The following is a 14338-nucleotide window of genomic DNA, read 5'->3' on the forward strand; positions in this document are numbered from 1 at the left end:
TTGCCTATTCTGGACGTTTCATATAAATACCATCATACAATAGATGACCTTTTCAGTTTGGCTCCTTTTTTTTTTTTTCTGAGATGGAGTTTCACTCTTGTCGCCCAGGCTGGAATGCAGTGACGGGATCTCAGCTCACTGCAAACTCTGCCTCCTGGATTCAAGCCATTCTCCTGCCTCAGCCTCTTGAGTAGCTGGGATTATAGGCGCCTGCCACTGCACCTAGCTAATTTTTTTGTATTTTTAGTAGAGACAGGGTTTCACTATGTTGGCCAGGCTGGTCTTGAACCCCTGACCTCAGGTGATCCGCCCACCTCGGCCTCCCATAGTGCTGGGATTAAAGGTATGAGCCACCACTGCTGGCCGTGTTTGGCTTCTTTCACTGAACATAATGTTTTCAAGTTTCATCTACTCCATAGCATGTATCAGTCAGTATTCCATTCCTTTTTTTTTCTTCTTTTTTTTTTTTTTTTGAGACAGAGTCTTGTTCCGTCACCTAGGCTGGAGTACAGTGGCGCAGCATCGGCCCATTGCAGCTTCTACCTCCCAGGCCCAAGTGATTCTCCCACCTCAGCTTCTCTAGTAGCTGGGACCACAAGCACACACCACCATACTTGGCTAATTTTCTGGTGTTTTTTATTTTTATTTTTATTTTTTGTAGTCACCAGGTCTTACTATATTGCCCAAGCTGGTCGTAAACTCCTGGACTCAAGCGATCCTCCCACCTCGGCCCCCCAAAGTACAGGGATGGTAGCCATGTGAGCCACTAAGCTCAGCTGTGCCCTTTTAAAATATAGACTTTTGAATTTGAGTTAGCATAGTTAGGAGGCAGGAGGATTGCCTGAGGTCAGGAGTTCCACACCAGCCTGGGCAACATGGTGAAACCCTGTCTGTATCAAAAATACGAAAAAATTAGCTGGGCATGGTGGTGTGTGCCTGTGGTCCTAGCTACTCGGGAGGCTGAGGTGGGAGGATGGCTTGAGCCAGGGAGGTGGAGGCTTCAGTGAGCTGAGATTGTGCCACTGCACTCCAGTCTGGATGACAGAATGAGACTACTATCTCAAAAAAAAATTTTTTTAAAATAAATAACTCATTTATAAACATTGTATTGGGGTGTTTATTCTCTCTAAGCCTGTTTTTCTTGATTTGTAAAATGGAGATCTGTAATATGATTGTACCTATCACTGAGGACCTGTGTGTTCAATGTATTTTGAACAGGGTGGCTCGTGCAGCCTGTAATCCCAGCACTTTGGGAGGCCTAGGCAGGCAGATCTCTTGAGCTCATGAAGTTCAAGATCATCCTGGGCAACATGGCCAAACCCAGTCTCTACAAAAAATTTAAAAATTAGCTGGGGCCGCGCTCAGTGGCTCGCACCTGTAATCCCAACACGATGGGAGGCTGAGACAGCTGATCACTTGTATTCAGGAGTTTGGGACCAGTCTGCCTAACGTGGCAAAACTCCATCTCTACTTAAAAATAAAAAAAATTGGCCGGGTGTGGTGGCTCACGCCTGTAATCCCAGCACTTTGGGAGGCCGAGGCGGGTGGATCACAAGGTCAAGAGATCGAGACCATTCTGGTCAACACGGTTAAACCCCGTCTCTACTGAAGCTACAAAAAATCAGCTGGGCATGGTGGCGCGTGCCTGTAATCCCAGCTACTCAGGAGGCTGAGGCAGGAGAATTGCCTGAACCCAGGAGGCGGAGGTTGCGGTGAGCCGAGATTGCGCCATTGCGTTCCAGCCTGGGTAACAAGAGCGAAACTCTGTCTCAAAAAAAAAATAAATAAATAAAAATAAAAATAAATAAAATTAGCCAGGTGCGGTGGCAGGCGCCTGTAGTCCCAGCTACTCAGGAGGCTGAGGCAGGGAATCGCTTGAACTCGAGAGGGAGTCAGAGGTTGCAGTGAGCCAAGATCATGCCACTGAGCTCTAGCCTGGGCGACAGAGCGAAACTCCGTCTCAGGAAAAAAAAAACAAAAACAAAGTTTATCAAGCCTAGTATTACACTCAGAGCGAGAGAGCAGACTGCCCTCTGCAAAATGAGATCAGCTTTCATTTGGTGTAGTTTGGGTCTTTTTTTTAAATTGTATTTATTTTATTTTTTATTTTTATTTTATTATATTTGCTTGGGTCTTTTTTGTGTTTTTTTTCTCTTCTCTTTCCAAGGCTGCTTAATTTCTAGCCAGTGTCTGCCTTTTTGGTTGATGGGTGTGTTGCTTAGTGCTTTCGTGCTGCCTCCATCCTATAATTTTAAGTACATGCTTGATATTCAGTCCATGTGCATGAGCTTTGATGAGCTAATTATCATACGGGGTCATGATAAGGATACTTTTTCTCTTTGATGGTATGCCTGGTATTTGAGCTGTCATTTCACCACTGCACTCCAGCCTAGGTAAAAGTGAAACCCTGTGTCTTAAAAGAAAAGTAGGGACATGCTTCAGAAAAGGTGAATGAGGGTGGGTATGGTGGCTCATGCCTGTAATCTCAAAACTTGGAGAAGCCAAGATGAGAGGATTGCATGAGGCTAGGAGTTCAAGACCAGCCTAATCTCTACACATTTTTTTTTTGAAATGGAGTGTTATTCTGTCACCCAGGCTGGAGTACAGTGGCACAATCTCGGCTCACTACAGCCTCCACTTCCTGGGTTCCAGTGATTCTCCTGCCTCAGCCTCCCAAGTAGCTGGGATTACAGACACACGCCACCATGTCTGGCTAATTTCTGTATTTTTAGTAGAAGACAGGGTTTCACCATGTTGGTCAAGCTGGTCTCGAATTCCTGACCTCAGGTGTTCCTCCTGCCTTGGCCTTCCAAAATGCTGGGATTACAGGTGTGAGCCAATGCACCCAGCCTACAAAAATTTTTTAAAAGGCCAGGCATGGTGGCACATGCCCAGAGTCATAGCTACTCAAGAGGCTGAGGCAGGAGGACTGCTTGAGCCCAGGAATTTGAGTTTACAATGAGCTGTGATCATGCCACTGTACTCCAGCCTGGGCAACAGGGTGAGACCCTGTCTCTTTTTTTAAAAAGGGAGATGATTCTTTGGGAGAGAGTGTTAGGGAGTGTACCAGTTTCTGTTCACTCCCTTTCCTTACCTGTTCTGTTAGATGCTGATTTCTACTGAGATTACCAAGGTTTAAGAGTAACTTCAGAGAATAGAGTGAAGGACTTTTCTTTACACATTTGCAATGTCTCAGAAACCTCAGGGCCCCTGGGATATATTAGATCCTAGGTAGAATCACTGTATGGCCAGAGCTCAGTTTTTTTTGTTTTTGTTTTTGAGACGGAGTTTCGCTCTTGTTACCCAGGCTGGAGTGCAATGGCGCGATCTCGGCTCACCGCAACCTCCGCCTCCTGGGTTCAGGCAATTCTCCTGCCTCAGCCCCCTGAGCAGCTGGGATTACAGGCATGCGCCACCATGCCCAGCTAATTTTTTGTATTTTTAGTAGAGACGGGGTTTCACCGTGTTGACCAGGATGGTCTTGATTTCTTGACCTTGTGATCCACCTGCCTCGGCCTCCCAAAGTGCTGGGATTACAGGCGTGAGCCACCGTGCCTGGCCAGAGCTCGGTTTTTAATTCCTGTGGTACATCAGAGCTGTGATTGTGTGGAAGAGCCACAAAAAGCGGAGGGTGAAATGGTTTGAGCAATTTTTTTTTTCCAGAGACTGTAAGCCAGGCTGGAGTGTAGTGGTGCGATCACAGCTCATTGCAACCTTGAACGCCTAGGCTCAAGCAGTCCTCTTGCCTCAGCCTCCTGGGTAGGTAGGACTACAGGTAGATGTGTGCCACAACGCTTGGCTTTTTGTGGAGATGGGGTCTCACTATGTTGGCCTATGTTGGCCAGGCTAATCTTGAACTCTGGGGCAAATGATCATCCTGTGTTGGCCTCCCAAAGTGCTGGGATTATAGGCATGAGCCACTGTGCCCAACCAGGGTCTAACAGTTTTATTTATTTATTTATTTTGAGACAGAGTCTCACTCTGTTGCCCAGGCCAGAGTGCAGTGGCACAGTCTTGGATCACTGCAGCCTCCGCCCACCAGGTTCAAGTGATTCCTGTGTATCAGCCTCCCAAGTAGTTGGGATTATAGGCATGTGCCACCATGCCTGGCAATTTTTTGTATTTTTAGTATAGAAGTGGTTTTGCCATGTTGGCCAGGCTGGCCTCGACCTCCTGACCTCAGGTGATCCACTCGCCTTGGTCTCCCAAAGTGCTGGGATTACAGGTGTGAGGAGCGGCGCCCAGCTGGGTCTAACGGTTTTAAAGGGGAGATAAGCTTCCACCCTGTCTCCAAGCCTGCAGAGCTCTGTAAGGGTGAAAGTCTCAGAGTAGATACACTTCTCTAACCAAACTTTTTTCCTACTAGGTTATCTTAACTCTGAAACAGACTGTTTCTACAGTTTTAGACTCAGGTTAAAGTATTGGGACAGGTGGGTTTTTTTGTATTTTTTTTTTGAGATGGAGTTTCACTCCTGTTACCCAGGCTGGAGTAGAATGGCGTGATCTCTGCTAACTGCAACCTCCAACTCCCAGGTTCAAGCGATTCTCCTGCCTCAGCCTCCTGAGTAGCTGGGATTATAGACATGTGCCACCATGCCCGGCTAATTTTGTGTTTTTAGTAGAGACAGGGTTTCTCCATGTTGGTCAGGCTGGTCTCGAACCCCCAACCTTAGGTGATCCACCTGCCTCAGCCTCCCAAAGTGCTGGGATTACAGGTGTGAGTCACCATGCCCGGCCAGGGCAGGTGCTTAATTCATAGGCCGGAGCCTCTTTGGTTTTGATCAGGTAGAAGCCATAATTTATTTAAAACTTTCGCTGGGACTGAAAGTAAAACTTTTGATTATGACAAAAGTCAAACATTTGAGGCTCTTGTTCAGAATATTGTGAGGATTAGGGCCTTGTCCTGTTCCTGTCTTCTTTTCATGGAGAGGACCTTCCATTTTTTATCTCTCCTTGTCTCTGCAGGCCTCGTCATTTCTGTCTCCTGTTTCTCCACTTCCTTCTCTGTTGGCTGGTCCACTGATGTATAGATTTGTCCATGATGAACTGTGAACTTCTAGCCACATGTAGTGCCCTTGGGTACTTAGAGGGAGACACTTACCACAAGGAACCAGATTGCTTAGGTGAGTACCTGAGGAAACAGGAAAAAATTTGCTCAAATTAAGGAGGTCTGTTGGATTTCTCAAACCATGGGTGTGAAAAGCACGTGGGCCTGGATGGAGCTTCTTCCAGGGTTCCACATACATGTTTTGTTCTGTCTCGGAAGAGAGTGTGAAGGATCTGATCCGCTACTTGAGGCATGAGGATGAGACACGAGATGTGCGTCAGCAGCTGGGGGCAGCCCAGATCCTGCAGAGTGACCTTCTGCCCATCCTCACCCAGCACCGCCAGGACAAGCCTCTCTTTGATGCTGTTATCAGGTTGCCTCCCTAGCTCTTAAACTTTCGCCATGCGCCAGCCTTTGGTGTTTGAGCTGATAGGGTTGGCATTTGAGCTGGTAAGGCAACTTAACTTCTCCCTTCTTCATTGTCTCCCAGACTGATGGTGAACTTGACACAACCAGCCTTGCTCTGTTTTGGCAGTCTGCCTAAGGAGCCCAGCTTTCGGCACCATTTTTTGCAGGTGCTAACTTATTTGCAGGCCTACAAAGTGGTAAGGCTTTCCTTTGGAGTCCCTGGGGTGGAATATGGGGCAGTGGGGAAGAAATAGATGACCACTACTTAAGATCTGGTCCCCTATTTCACAGGCCTTTGCAAGTGAGAAGGCTTTTGGAGTCCTCAGTGAAACCTTGTATGAGCTGCTGCAGCTGGTGAGTGAGTCTTCACCTTACAGGATCCCATGAAACAGCACTTTGCACCTTCTCCGGGCAATGATTAGATGCTGAGATATGGTCCCAGTCCTTGGGGATATGGTAGACCAATCCATAGTCTCTGGCTGCCAGAGTACAGTCTCTCTGTACTGTTTGACTTCTTTAATCCTGATTCTCTTCTTTGCCTGGGTCTTTCAGCCAGGGTACATGCTGCCTGCCTTCCACAGTGAGTCTCTTCCTCTCTCTTCTGGTTAGGGCTGGGAGGAACGGCAGGAGGAAGACAACTTGCTGATTGAGCGGATCCTACTGCTGGTTAGAAACATTCTCCATGTCCCAGCTGACCTTGATCAGGAGAAGGTGAGGGTCTTGGGTATTCTCTGTTCTTGCGCATGGTTAGGTTGAGCTGCCCTTTTAAAGCTATTCTGTCCTCTGACAAGTCTGGGGGAGGAGGCGTGGTAAAAGAATGAGTTGGAGGGCTTCAAGGCAGGGCAGTGGGATTGAATGAGCTTCCTTTCTACCCTCATCACTCACTGTTCAGAAGATTGATGATGACGCCAGTGTCCATGACCAGCTTCTCTGGGCGATTCACCTCAGTGGCCTGGACGACCTGCTCCTCTTTCTGGCCAGCTCGTCTGCAGAGCAGCAGTGGAGCCTACATGTGCTAGAGATTGTCTCCCTTATGTTTCGTGACCAGGTGAGACCCTGGCCTATTGCCCGCGTCCCCTCCGTCCATGTGCTTTTCTACTGTACAGCCAGAATTGCTCTTCTGATAACGTCTGCATTATTTGGGGAAGTCAGGTGACAGCTGGAGTAGCCATGTCTTTTTTTTTTTTTTTTTGAGACAGAGTTTCGCTCTTGTTGCCCAGGCTGGAGTGCCGTGGCGTGATCTTGACTCACCGCAACCTCTGCCTCCCGGGTTCAAGCGATTTAACTGCCTCAGCCTCCCAAGTAGCTGGGATTACAGTCATACACCACCATGCCCAACTCATTTTATATTTTTAGTAGAGACAGGGTTTCTCCATGTTGGTCAGGCTGGTCTCGAACTCCCCACCTCAGGTGATCCGCCTGCCTCAGCCTCTCCAAAATGTTGGGATTACAGGCGTGAGCCACCGTACCTGGCCTGCCATGTCTTGAGTACAGTAGTACCCACTTCTTCACAGTTTCGCTTTCCTCAATTTTAGTTACTCACAGTCAACCGTGGTCTGAAAATATTAAGTGGAAAATTTCAGAAATAAACATTTTAGAAGTTTTAAACTTGTACATTGTTCTGAGTAGTGTGATGAAATCTTTTGTCCCTGTCTGTCCTGACCAAGATGTGAATCATCCCTCTGTCCAGCATATCCACACTGTATACCTGCCTGTTAGCCATGAACTAGCCATCTTGGTTATCAGATTGAAAAAACATAATAGAATGTGTGTGTGTGTGTGTGTGTATATATATATATACATGTTCTATGTTTTCTGATAACATATTTAGAACATATATATGTTCTATAAAACAGAACATGTACATGTGTATACATATATAAAAACATATGTATACAAATATATACATATATTATTTCAGTACTGTCTGCAGTTTCAGGCATCCAGTGGGGATCTTGGAACGTATCCCCCTCAGTAAGGGAGAGTGACGACATAGTGTCCTGTTAATGGTTCTATTTTGTTCACTCATTGCATCCCATGTAGGCGTGAACTCAGAATAAGGAATGACTGTCCTTCTGATTTTTCCCTCTTTGTTCCAATCTAGAATCCTGAGCAACTGGCGGGAGTAGGACGGGGACGCTTAGCTCAGGAGCGGAGTACAGATATTGCAGAACTGGAGGTGTTGCGCCAGCGAGAGATGGCAGAAAAGAAGACTCGCGCCCTCCAGCGAGGCAACAGGTAAGAGACAGAGAGCCAGGTTCTTGTTCATACACCATGGAATACTGCGGGTTTGGAGGGCAGAGTCTGAGGTGGGGTGATTGGATAACATTTTAGTTTAGTTTCTTTTTTTCGAGACAGAGTTTTTCTCTTGTCGCCCAGGCTGGAGTGCAGTGGCACAATCTTGGCTCATTGCAACCTCTGCCTTCCAGATTCAAGCCATTCTCCTGCCTCAGCCTCCCCAGTAGCTGGGACTACAGGAGCCCACCACCACACCAGGCTAATTTATATATATATATATTTTAAGATGGAGTCTGTCTCTTGTCGCCAGGCTGGAGTGCAGTGGTGTGATCTCAGCTCACCGCAACCTCCGCCTCCCAGGCTCAAGTGATTCTTCTGCCTCAGCCTTCTGAGTAGCTGGGACTACAGGTGTGCGCCACCATGACTAGCTAATTTTTTTGTATTTTTTAGTAGAGACTGTGTTTCACCATGTTGGCCAGGATGGTCTCGATCTCTTGACCTCGTGATCCACCCACCTCGGCCTCCCAAAGTGCTGGGATTACAGATGTGAGCCACTGCAACCAGCCTAATTTTTATATTTTTAGTAGAGACAGGGTTTCACCATGTTGGCCAAGCTGGTCTCAAACTCCTGACCTCAGGTGATCCGTCTACCTCGGCCTCCCAAAGTGCTAGGATTACAGGCGTGAGCCACTGCGCCCAGCTAACATTTTACAGTTATAACTTGCTCCGATGTGCTGATGATAGAGAATGGAGATAAAGTTTCTAGAGAACCGAAGAATCACCTTGGACCTTTTGTTTCTACAGGCATTCTCGATTTGGGGGCTCCTATATTGTCCAGGGGTTGAAATCCATTGGGGAGAGGGATGTCATCTTTCACAAAGGCCTTCACAACGTGAGTATTCTTAGACCTAGAGTGGGCACACTGTGGAGTTGCATAGCGTAAGCAGGGTAATCATCTTAAGAGTTCTTGGCTGGGCATGGTGGCTCACACTTGTGATCCCAGCACTTTGAGAAGCTGAGGCAGGAGGACTGCTTGAGCCCAGACATTCAAGACCAGACTGGGCAACATGACAAGACCGTCTCTTAAAAAAAAAAAAAAAAAAATTAAAGATTGGGTACAATGGCTCATGCCTGTAATCTTAACACTTTGAGAAGCCAAGGAAGGAGGATTGCTTGAGCCCAGGAGTTCGAGACCAGCCCGGGCAGCATGGCAAAACCCTGTCCCTCTAAAAAGTAAAACTAACTGAGCATGGTGGCACGCACCTATGCTCCTAACTACTCGGGAGGCTGAGGTGGGAGGATTGCTTGAGCCCAGGAGTTCAAGGCTCCAGTGTGCCGATTGTGTCATTGCACTCCAGCCTGGGTGGCAGAGCAAGTTCTTGTCTCAAAAAAATCAAAACCAAAAACTAGTTTCTTCTGAGAGACTTGATGAGAGCTGCAAGGGGAAGGTGGTAGTTACGAGTAATTTTAATCCCCCAACCGACACACCCAGCTTCGAAACTACAGTTCAGATTTGGGAAAGCAGCCGCAAAAGGTGCCTAAGCGTCGCCAGGCCGCCCGAGAGCTGTCCATTCAGCGCCGCTCTGCCCTCAATGTGAGGCTGTTCCTCAGAGACTTCTGCTCTGAGTTCCTGGAGAACTGTTACAACCGGCTCATGGGATCAGTAAAGGTGAGAGCCTGTGAAGGATATGGAGATAATCGGGAATGGAATAGAGAAGTGAGGATGGAGCTGTTGGTGGGTAAGAAGTGGGGAAGAGCTCGGGGAGGTTGCCCCTGGAATGTAGACTAGTAGGTGGGAAGGACATACAGTTAAGATGTCCCTGAGAGATAGTGAAAATGCCAGGAGCAAGTGGGCTCCTGGCATGACAAAAGAGGTTCTGGAAAAATTGCCTCAGAGGGAGAGGAAATTGAGAACAGGAGAGAGTTGGAAATTGTGGATCCTAGAGTATTACGACAGTGATGGCCCAGCATGGTGGCTCACGCCTGTAGTCCCAGCACTTTGGAAGGCTGAGGTAGTGGATAACTTGAGGTCAGGAGTTTGAGACCAGCCTGGCCAATGTGATGGAACCCCGTCACTACTAAAATAAATAAATAAATAAATAAAATTAACCGGGCGTGGTGGCATGTGTCTGTAGTCCCAGTCACTCGGGAGGCTGAGGCAGGATAATCCCTTAAACCTGGGAGGCAGAGGTTGCAATGAGCTAAGATTTCACCACTACTGCACTCCAGCCTGGATGACAGAGTGAGACTATCCAAAAAAAAAAAAAAAAAAAAAAAATGCCAGGCTCAGTGGCTTGGCACTTTGGGAGGCCAAGGCAGGTGAATCACCTGAGGTCAGGAGTTTGAGAACAGCCTGCAACATGGTGAAACCCCATCTCTACTAAAAATACAAAAATTAACCAGGCTTGGTGGTGGTCATCTGTAATCCCGGCTACCTGGGGGGCTGAGACAGGAGAATCGCTTGAACCCCGGAGGTGGAAGTTTCAGTGAGCTGAGATCGTACCGTTGTACTCCAGTCTGGGCAACAAAGTGAGACTCTGCCTCAAAAAAAAACAAAAAAAAAAACCACACAAATGATGACAGTGGTGTCCAGCATCCATCCCATCATCACAGAACAGGAAGGAAGATATTGAAAGCCCTGAAGTCATAGTGATTTTTTTTTTTTTAATGTTAGGATCACCTGCTTCGGGAGAAAGCTCAGCAGCATGATGAGACCTACTATATGTGGGCCTTGGCTTTCTTCATGGCCTTCAACCGAGCTGCCTCCTTCCGGCCAGGCCTGGTTTCTGAGACCCTCAGTGTCCGTACCTTCCACTTCATTGAGCAGAACCTCACCAACTACTATGAGATGATGCTGACTGACCGCAAGGAAGCTGCCTCCTGGGCACGCCGGTGAGTGAGATGGTTACTGGAGTTGGAATGAGCTAGAAATCTGAATGCTTGAAGTCCAGCTGGTACTTTCTTCCTTATTTAGGATTCAGGTGGTCAGGCTGGGGAGCAAGCAAGGCTGGGAAATTTGGTTCAGGGGGCACTTCTTTTTTTTGGGCTGTGGGAGGTTGCTGTTTCCATGGGTCATTGCCCTAAGTTGTCCTCCGTTTCACCTTTTCCCGTCAACTCTCAGGATGCACTTGGCTCTGAAGGCCTATCAGGAACTGCTGGCCACAGTGAATGAGATGGACATGTCTCCAGATGAGGCTGTGAGGGAGAGCAGCCGCATCATCAAGAGTGAGGCCCTGGCCTGGTCCCCAAACCCAGCCTGTCTTGTCTCGTGATGAGAATCTCATTCCTCCCAGTCCCAGCTTCATCCATCTCTCCTTTTCTAAGCTTTCCAGAATAGCTCTTCCATCCCTTTCTCTTCCCCCATTCCTAGATAATATTTTCTATGTGATGGAGTACCGAGAACTATTCCTGGCACTGTTTCGAAAGTTCGATGAGAGATGCCAGCCCCGCTCTTTCCTTCGTGACCTGGTGGAGACGACCCACCTCTTCCTCAAAATGTTGGAGCGGTTCTGTCGGAGCCGTGGGAACCTGGTGGTGCAGGTACTGGGCAGCCCCACAATGTAGAGAGCTGTGACGGAGAGTCGAGGACGGGGGCTCTTTCTCCTCACAGTTTCTACAGCTTCAGTTCATCTATTAAACCTGCTTGAACTACGACAGTCAGAGGTTTGTGGGTGTTGCCAGTGTGAGTCTATCAGTTTCCTTCTCCCGTTAGCATGATCCCTGATCTGCGGTAAATACCTTAGTTCAGTCAGGAACCATTTATTGAACACCTACCAAGTGCCAAGTATGAAAACCCTAAGGATTTATAATTTTAGAGATTAATAATTATGCTGTAGCATTTTCTGGTTATACCCTGGAAGCATTGTGGTGAGGTAGAAAGAGCCTTAAATTGTGGCTGGCCATGGTGGCTCACACCTGTAATCCCAGAGCTTGGGGAGGCCGATGTGGGCAGATTACTTGAGGCCAGGGGTTCAAAACCAGCCACAACATGGTGAAACCCTGTCTCTACTAAAAAATACAAAAATTAGCCAGGTGTGGTGACGCACACCTGTAATCTCAGCTACTTGGGAGGCTGAGACAGAATCATTTGAATCCGGGTGGTGGAGATTGCAGTGAGCCAAGATTGTGCCACTGCACTCCAGCCTGAGTGACAGAGCAAGACTCTGTCTCAACAACAAAAAGAGCCTTAAATTGAAAGTTAGGAGTCTAGTCCTGTATTGGTTATTACTGGGATAAGTTCAAGCTGCTTGTGTTGATCTCCAGATCCCTAAAGTTGAGATTGTAACATGTGTCCATGAACCCAAAGTGGAATAAGTGAAAAGCTTAGGACAGGTTGGGCACAGTGGCTCATGCCTGTAATCCCAGCACTTTGGGAGGCCAAGGCAGGTGGATCATTTGAGGCCAGGAATTTGAGACCAGCCTGGCCAACATGGCAAAACCCTGTCTCTACTGAAAATACAAAAATTAGCTGGGTGTAGGCCAGGCACGGTGGCTCACGCCTGTAATCCCAGAACTTTGGGAGGCTGAGGTGGACAGATCATGAGATCAGGAGTTTGAGACCAGCCTGATCAACATGGTGAAACACCGTCTCTACTAAAAATACAAAAATTAGCTGGACGTGGTGGCACATGCCCGTAATCCCAGCTACTTGGGAGGCTGAGGCAGGACAATCGCTTGAACCCAGGAGGCGGAGGTTGCAGTGAGCCAAGATCACACCACTGCACTCCAGCCTGTGTGACAGAATGGGACTTCATCTCAAAGAAAAAAAAAAATTAGCTGGGTATAATGGCATGTACCTGTAGTCCCAGCTATTTGGGAAGCTGAGGCAGGAACGAGAATTGCATGAACCCAGAAGGCAGAGGTTGCAGTAGGCCAATATTATGCCACTGCAATCCAGTCTGGGCCACAGAGCGAGACTTTGTTTCAAAAAAAAAAAAAAAATTCACCAGCATGATGGCACATATTTGTAGACCCAGCTACTCAGGAGACTGACATGGGAGGATCACTGGAGCTTAGGAGTTTGAGGGTGCAGTGAGCTATGATTGAGACATTGCACTCTGGTCTGGGCAACAGAGCAAAACTCTATCTCTGAAAAATAAATAAAATTCTTGGTTCACATTGGAAAAAAAAAAAACCTGGGACAAAATGAAAACCTCAAGGAATTTGTATCCTGGAAACACAGGGACTTTGCTTTGTATAAACAGATTTTGGGCCGGGCACAGTGGCTCACACCAGCACTTTGGGAGGCTGAGGCAGGTGAATCACTAGGTCAAGAGATCGAGACCATCCTGGTCAACATGGTGAAACCCCGTCTCTTCTAAAAATACAAAAATTAGCTGGGCATGGTGGCGCAACCTGTAGTCCCAGCTACTCGGGAGACTGAGGTAGGAGAATTGCTTGAACCCAGGAGGCGGAGGTTGCAGTGAGCCGAGATCGTGCCATTGCACTCTAGCCTGGGTAATAACAGCGAAACTCCGTCTTAAAATAAATAAATAAATAAACAGATTTTGGTCCTGGCACAGTGACTCATGCTTGTAATCCCAGCACTTTGGGAGGCCGAGGTGGGCAGCTCACTTGAGGTCAAGAATTTGAGACCACTAAAAAAATTTAGCGCTAAGGGTCCCTAAAAACAAAAAAAGAATTTGAGACCAGCCTGGCCACCATGGTGAAACCCGTGTCTACTAAAAATACAAAAGTTAGCCGGGCATGGTGGTGCGCACCTGTAATCCCAGCTTCTTGGGAGGCTGAGGTGGAAGAATCACTTGAACCCGGGAGATGGAGGTTGCAGTGAGCTGGGATTGCACCATTGCACTCCAGCCTAGGCAACAGGAGTAAAACTATCTCAAAAACAAACAAAACAGATTTTGTACCCCAGAACCTTCCTATAATCCTAGTTGCTACAACTTAAAATTCTGTTGTAACTGGACTTGACAGATGCAATAATAAGGCCGGGCGTAGTGATTCACACCTTTAATCCCAGCACTTTAGGAGGCCTGAGCAGGTGGATCACAGGGTCAGGAGTTCAAAACCAGCCTTGCCGAGATGGTGAAACCCCGTCTCTACTAAAAATACAAAAAATTAGCTGGATGTGGTGGTGGGTGCCTGTAATCCAGGCTACTCGGGAGACTGAGGCAGAGGGTTGCTTGAACCCAGGAGGTGGAGGTTGCAGTGAGCTCAGATCACGTCATTGCACTCCAGCCTGGGCGACAGAGCACGACTCTCTCAAAAAAAAAAAGATGCAGTAGCACCAATGAGACTTTCCTAAAGGGTATTTTTGCACTCAGAGCTCTGTAGTATTATCTGTAATACTAGGCACTATCATTTGTTGAGGATTCACTATGTGTCAGACACTATGCTGAAGTTTTCATGTTATCCTCACAGTAACACATGTCCCCAAAGTGGTTAAGCACCTTGTCCAAAGCCTTTGTTAGTAATACTAACTCAATACTCAAATCTAGATCTGCTGGACTTCAAAACTCAAGCTCCTAACATTTGGTGTGTTTTATAGTAAGTGCTTTAGTGGGGCATGACCTTCAATGGCCTCCCAGTTCATCCTATTTGACTTTTGAGTACTCACAGCAAAGACTGGTTCACAGCCCTTCTTGGTTGAGCTTTGGCAATTTTTTTTTTTTTTTTTTTTTTTTT

At 47.3% G+C, this 14338-nt stretch overlaps 1 protein-coding gene across 6 annotated transcripts in view; it reads left to right on the forward strand.

Moving 5' to 3' along the window:
• Positions 1-14338, forward strand: part of TIMELESS (timeless circadian regulator) — a 39295-nt gene that overhangs the window by 8947 nt on the left and 16010 nt on the right. For 4 of the 6 annotated variants that reach the window (XM_032290479.1, XM_032290474.1, XM_032290494.1 and 1 more), the window contains exons 2-13: positions 4966-5123; positions 5267-5420; positions 5538-5652; positions 5747-5809; positions 6065-6166; positions 6348-6503; positions 7560-7693; positions 8498-8585; positions 9186-9362; positions 10368-10585; positions 10815-10918; positions 11064-11233. In XM_032290479.1, the coding sequence (XP_032146370.1) occupies positions 5039-5123; positions 5267-5420; positions 5538-5652; positions 5747-5809; positions 6065-6166; positions 6348-6503; positions 7560-7693; positions 8498-8585; positions 9186-9362; positions 10368-10585; positions 10815-10918; positions 11064-11233 (1566 nt within the window). In that variant the 5' untranslated portion in view covers positions 4966-5038. The remainder of the gene's footprint in view (positions 1-4965; positions 5124-5266; positions 5421-5537; positions 5653-5746; positions 5810-6064; positions 6167-6347; positions 6504-7559; positions 7694-8497; positions 8586-9185; positions 9363-10367; positions 10586-10814; positions 10919-11063; positions 11234-14338) is intronic. The other 2 variants (XM_032290485.1, XM_032290488.1) reach the window with 1 other exon arrangement.

The sequence above is a fragment of the Sapajus apella genome, unplaced genomic scaffold (genome assembly GCF_009761245.1).
Source record: "Sapajus apella isolate SASKATOON/1434 unplaced genomic scaffold, GSC_monkey_1.0 scaffold2, whole genome shotgun sequence".
Taxonomy (NCBI): Eukaryota; Metazoa; Chordata; class Mammalia; order Primates; family Cebidae; genus Sapajus; species Sapajus apella.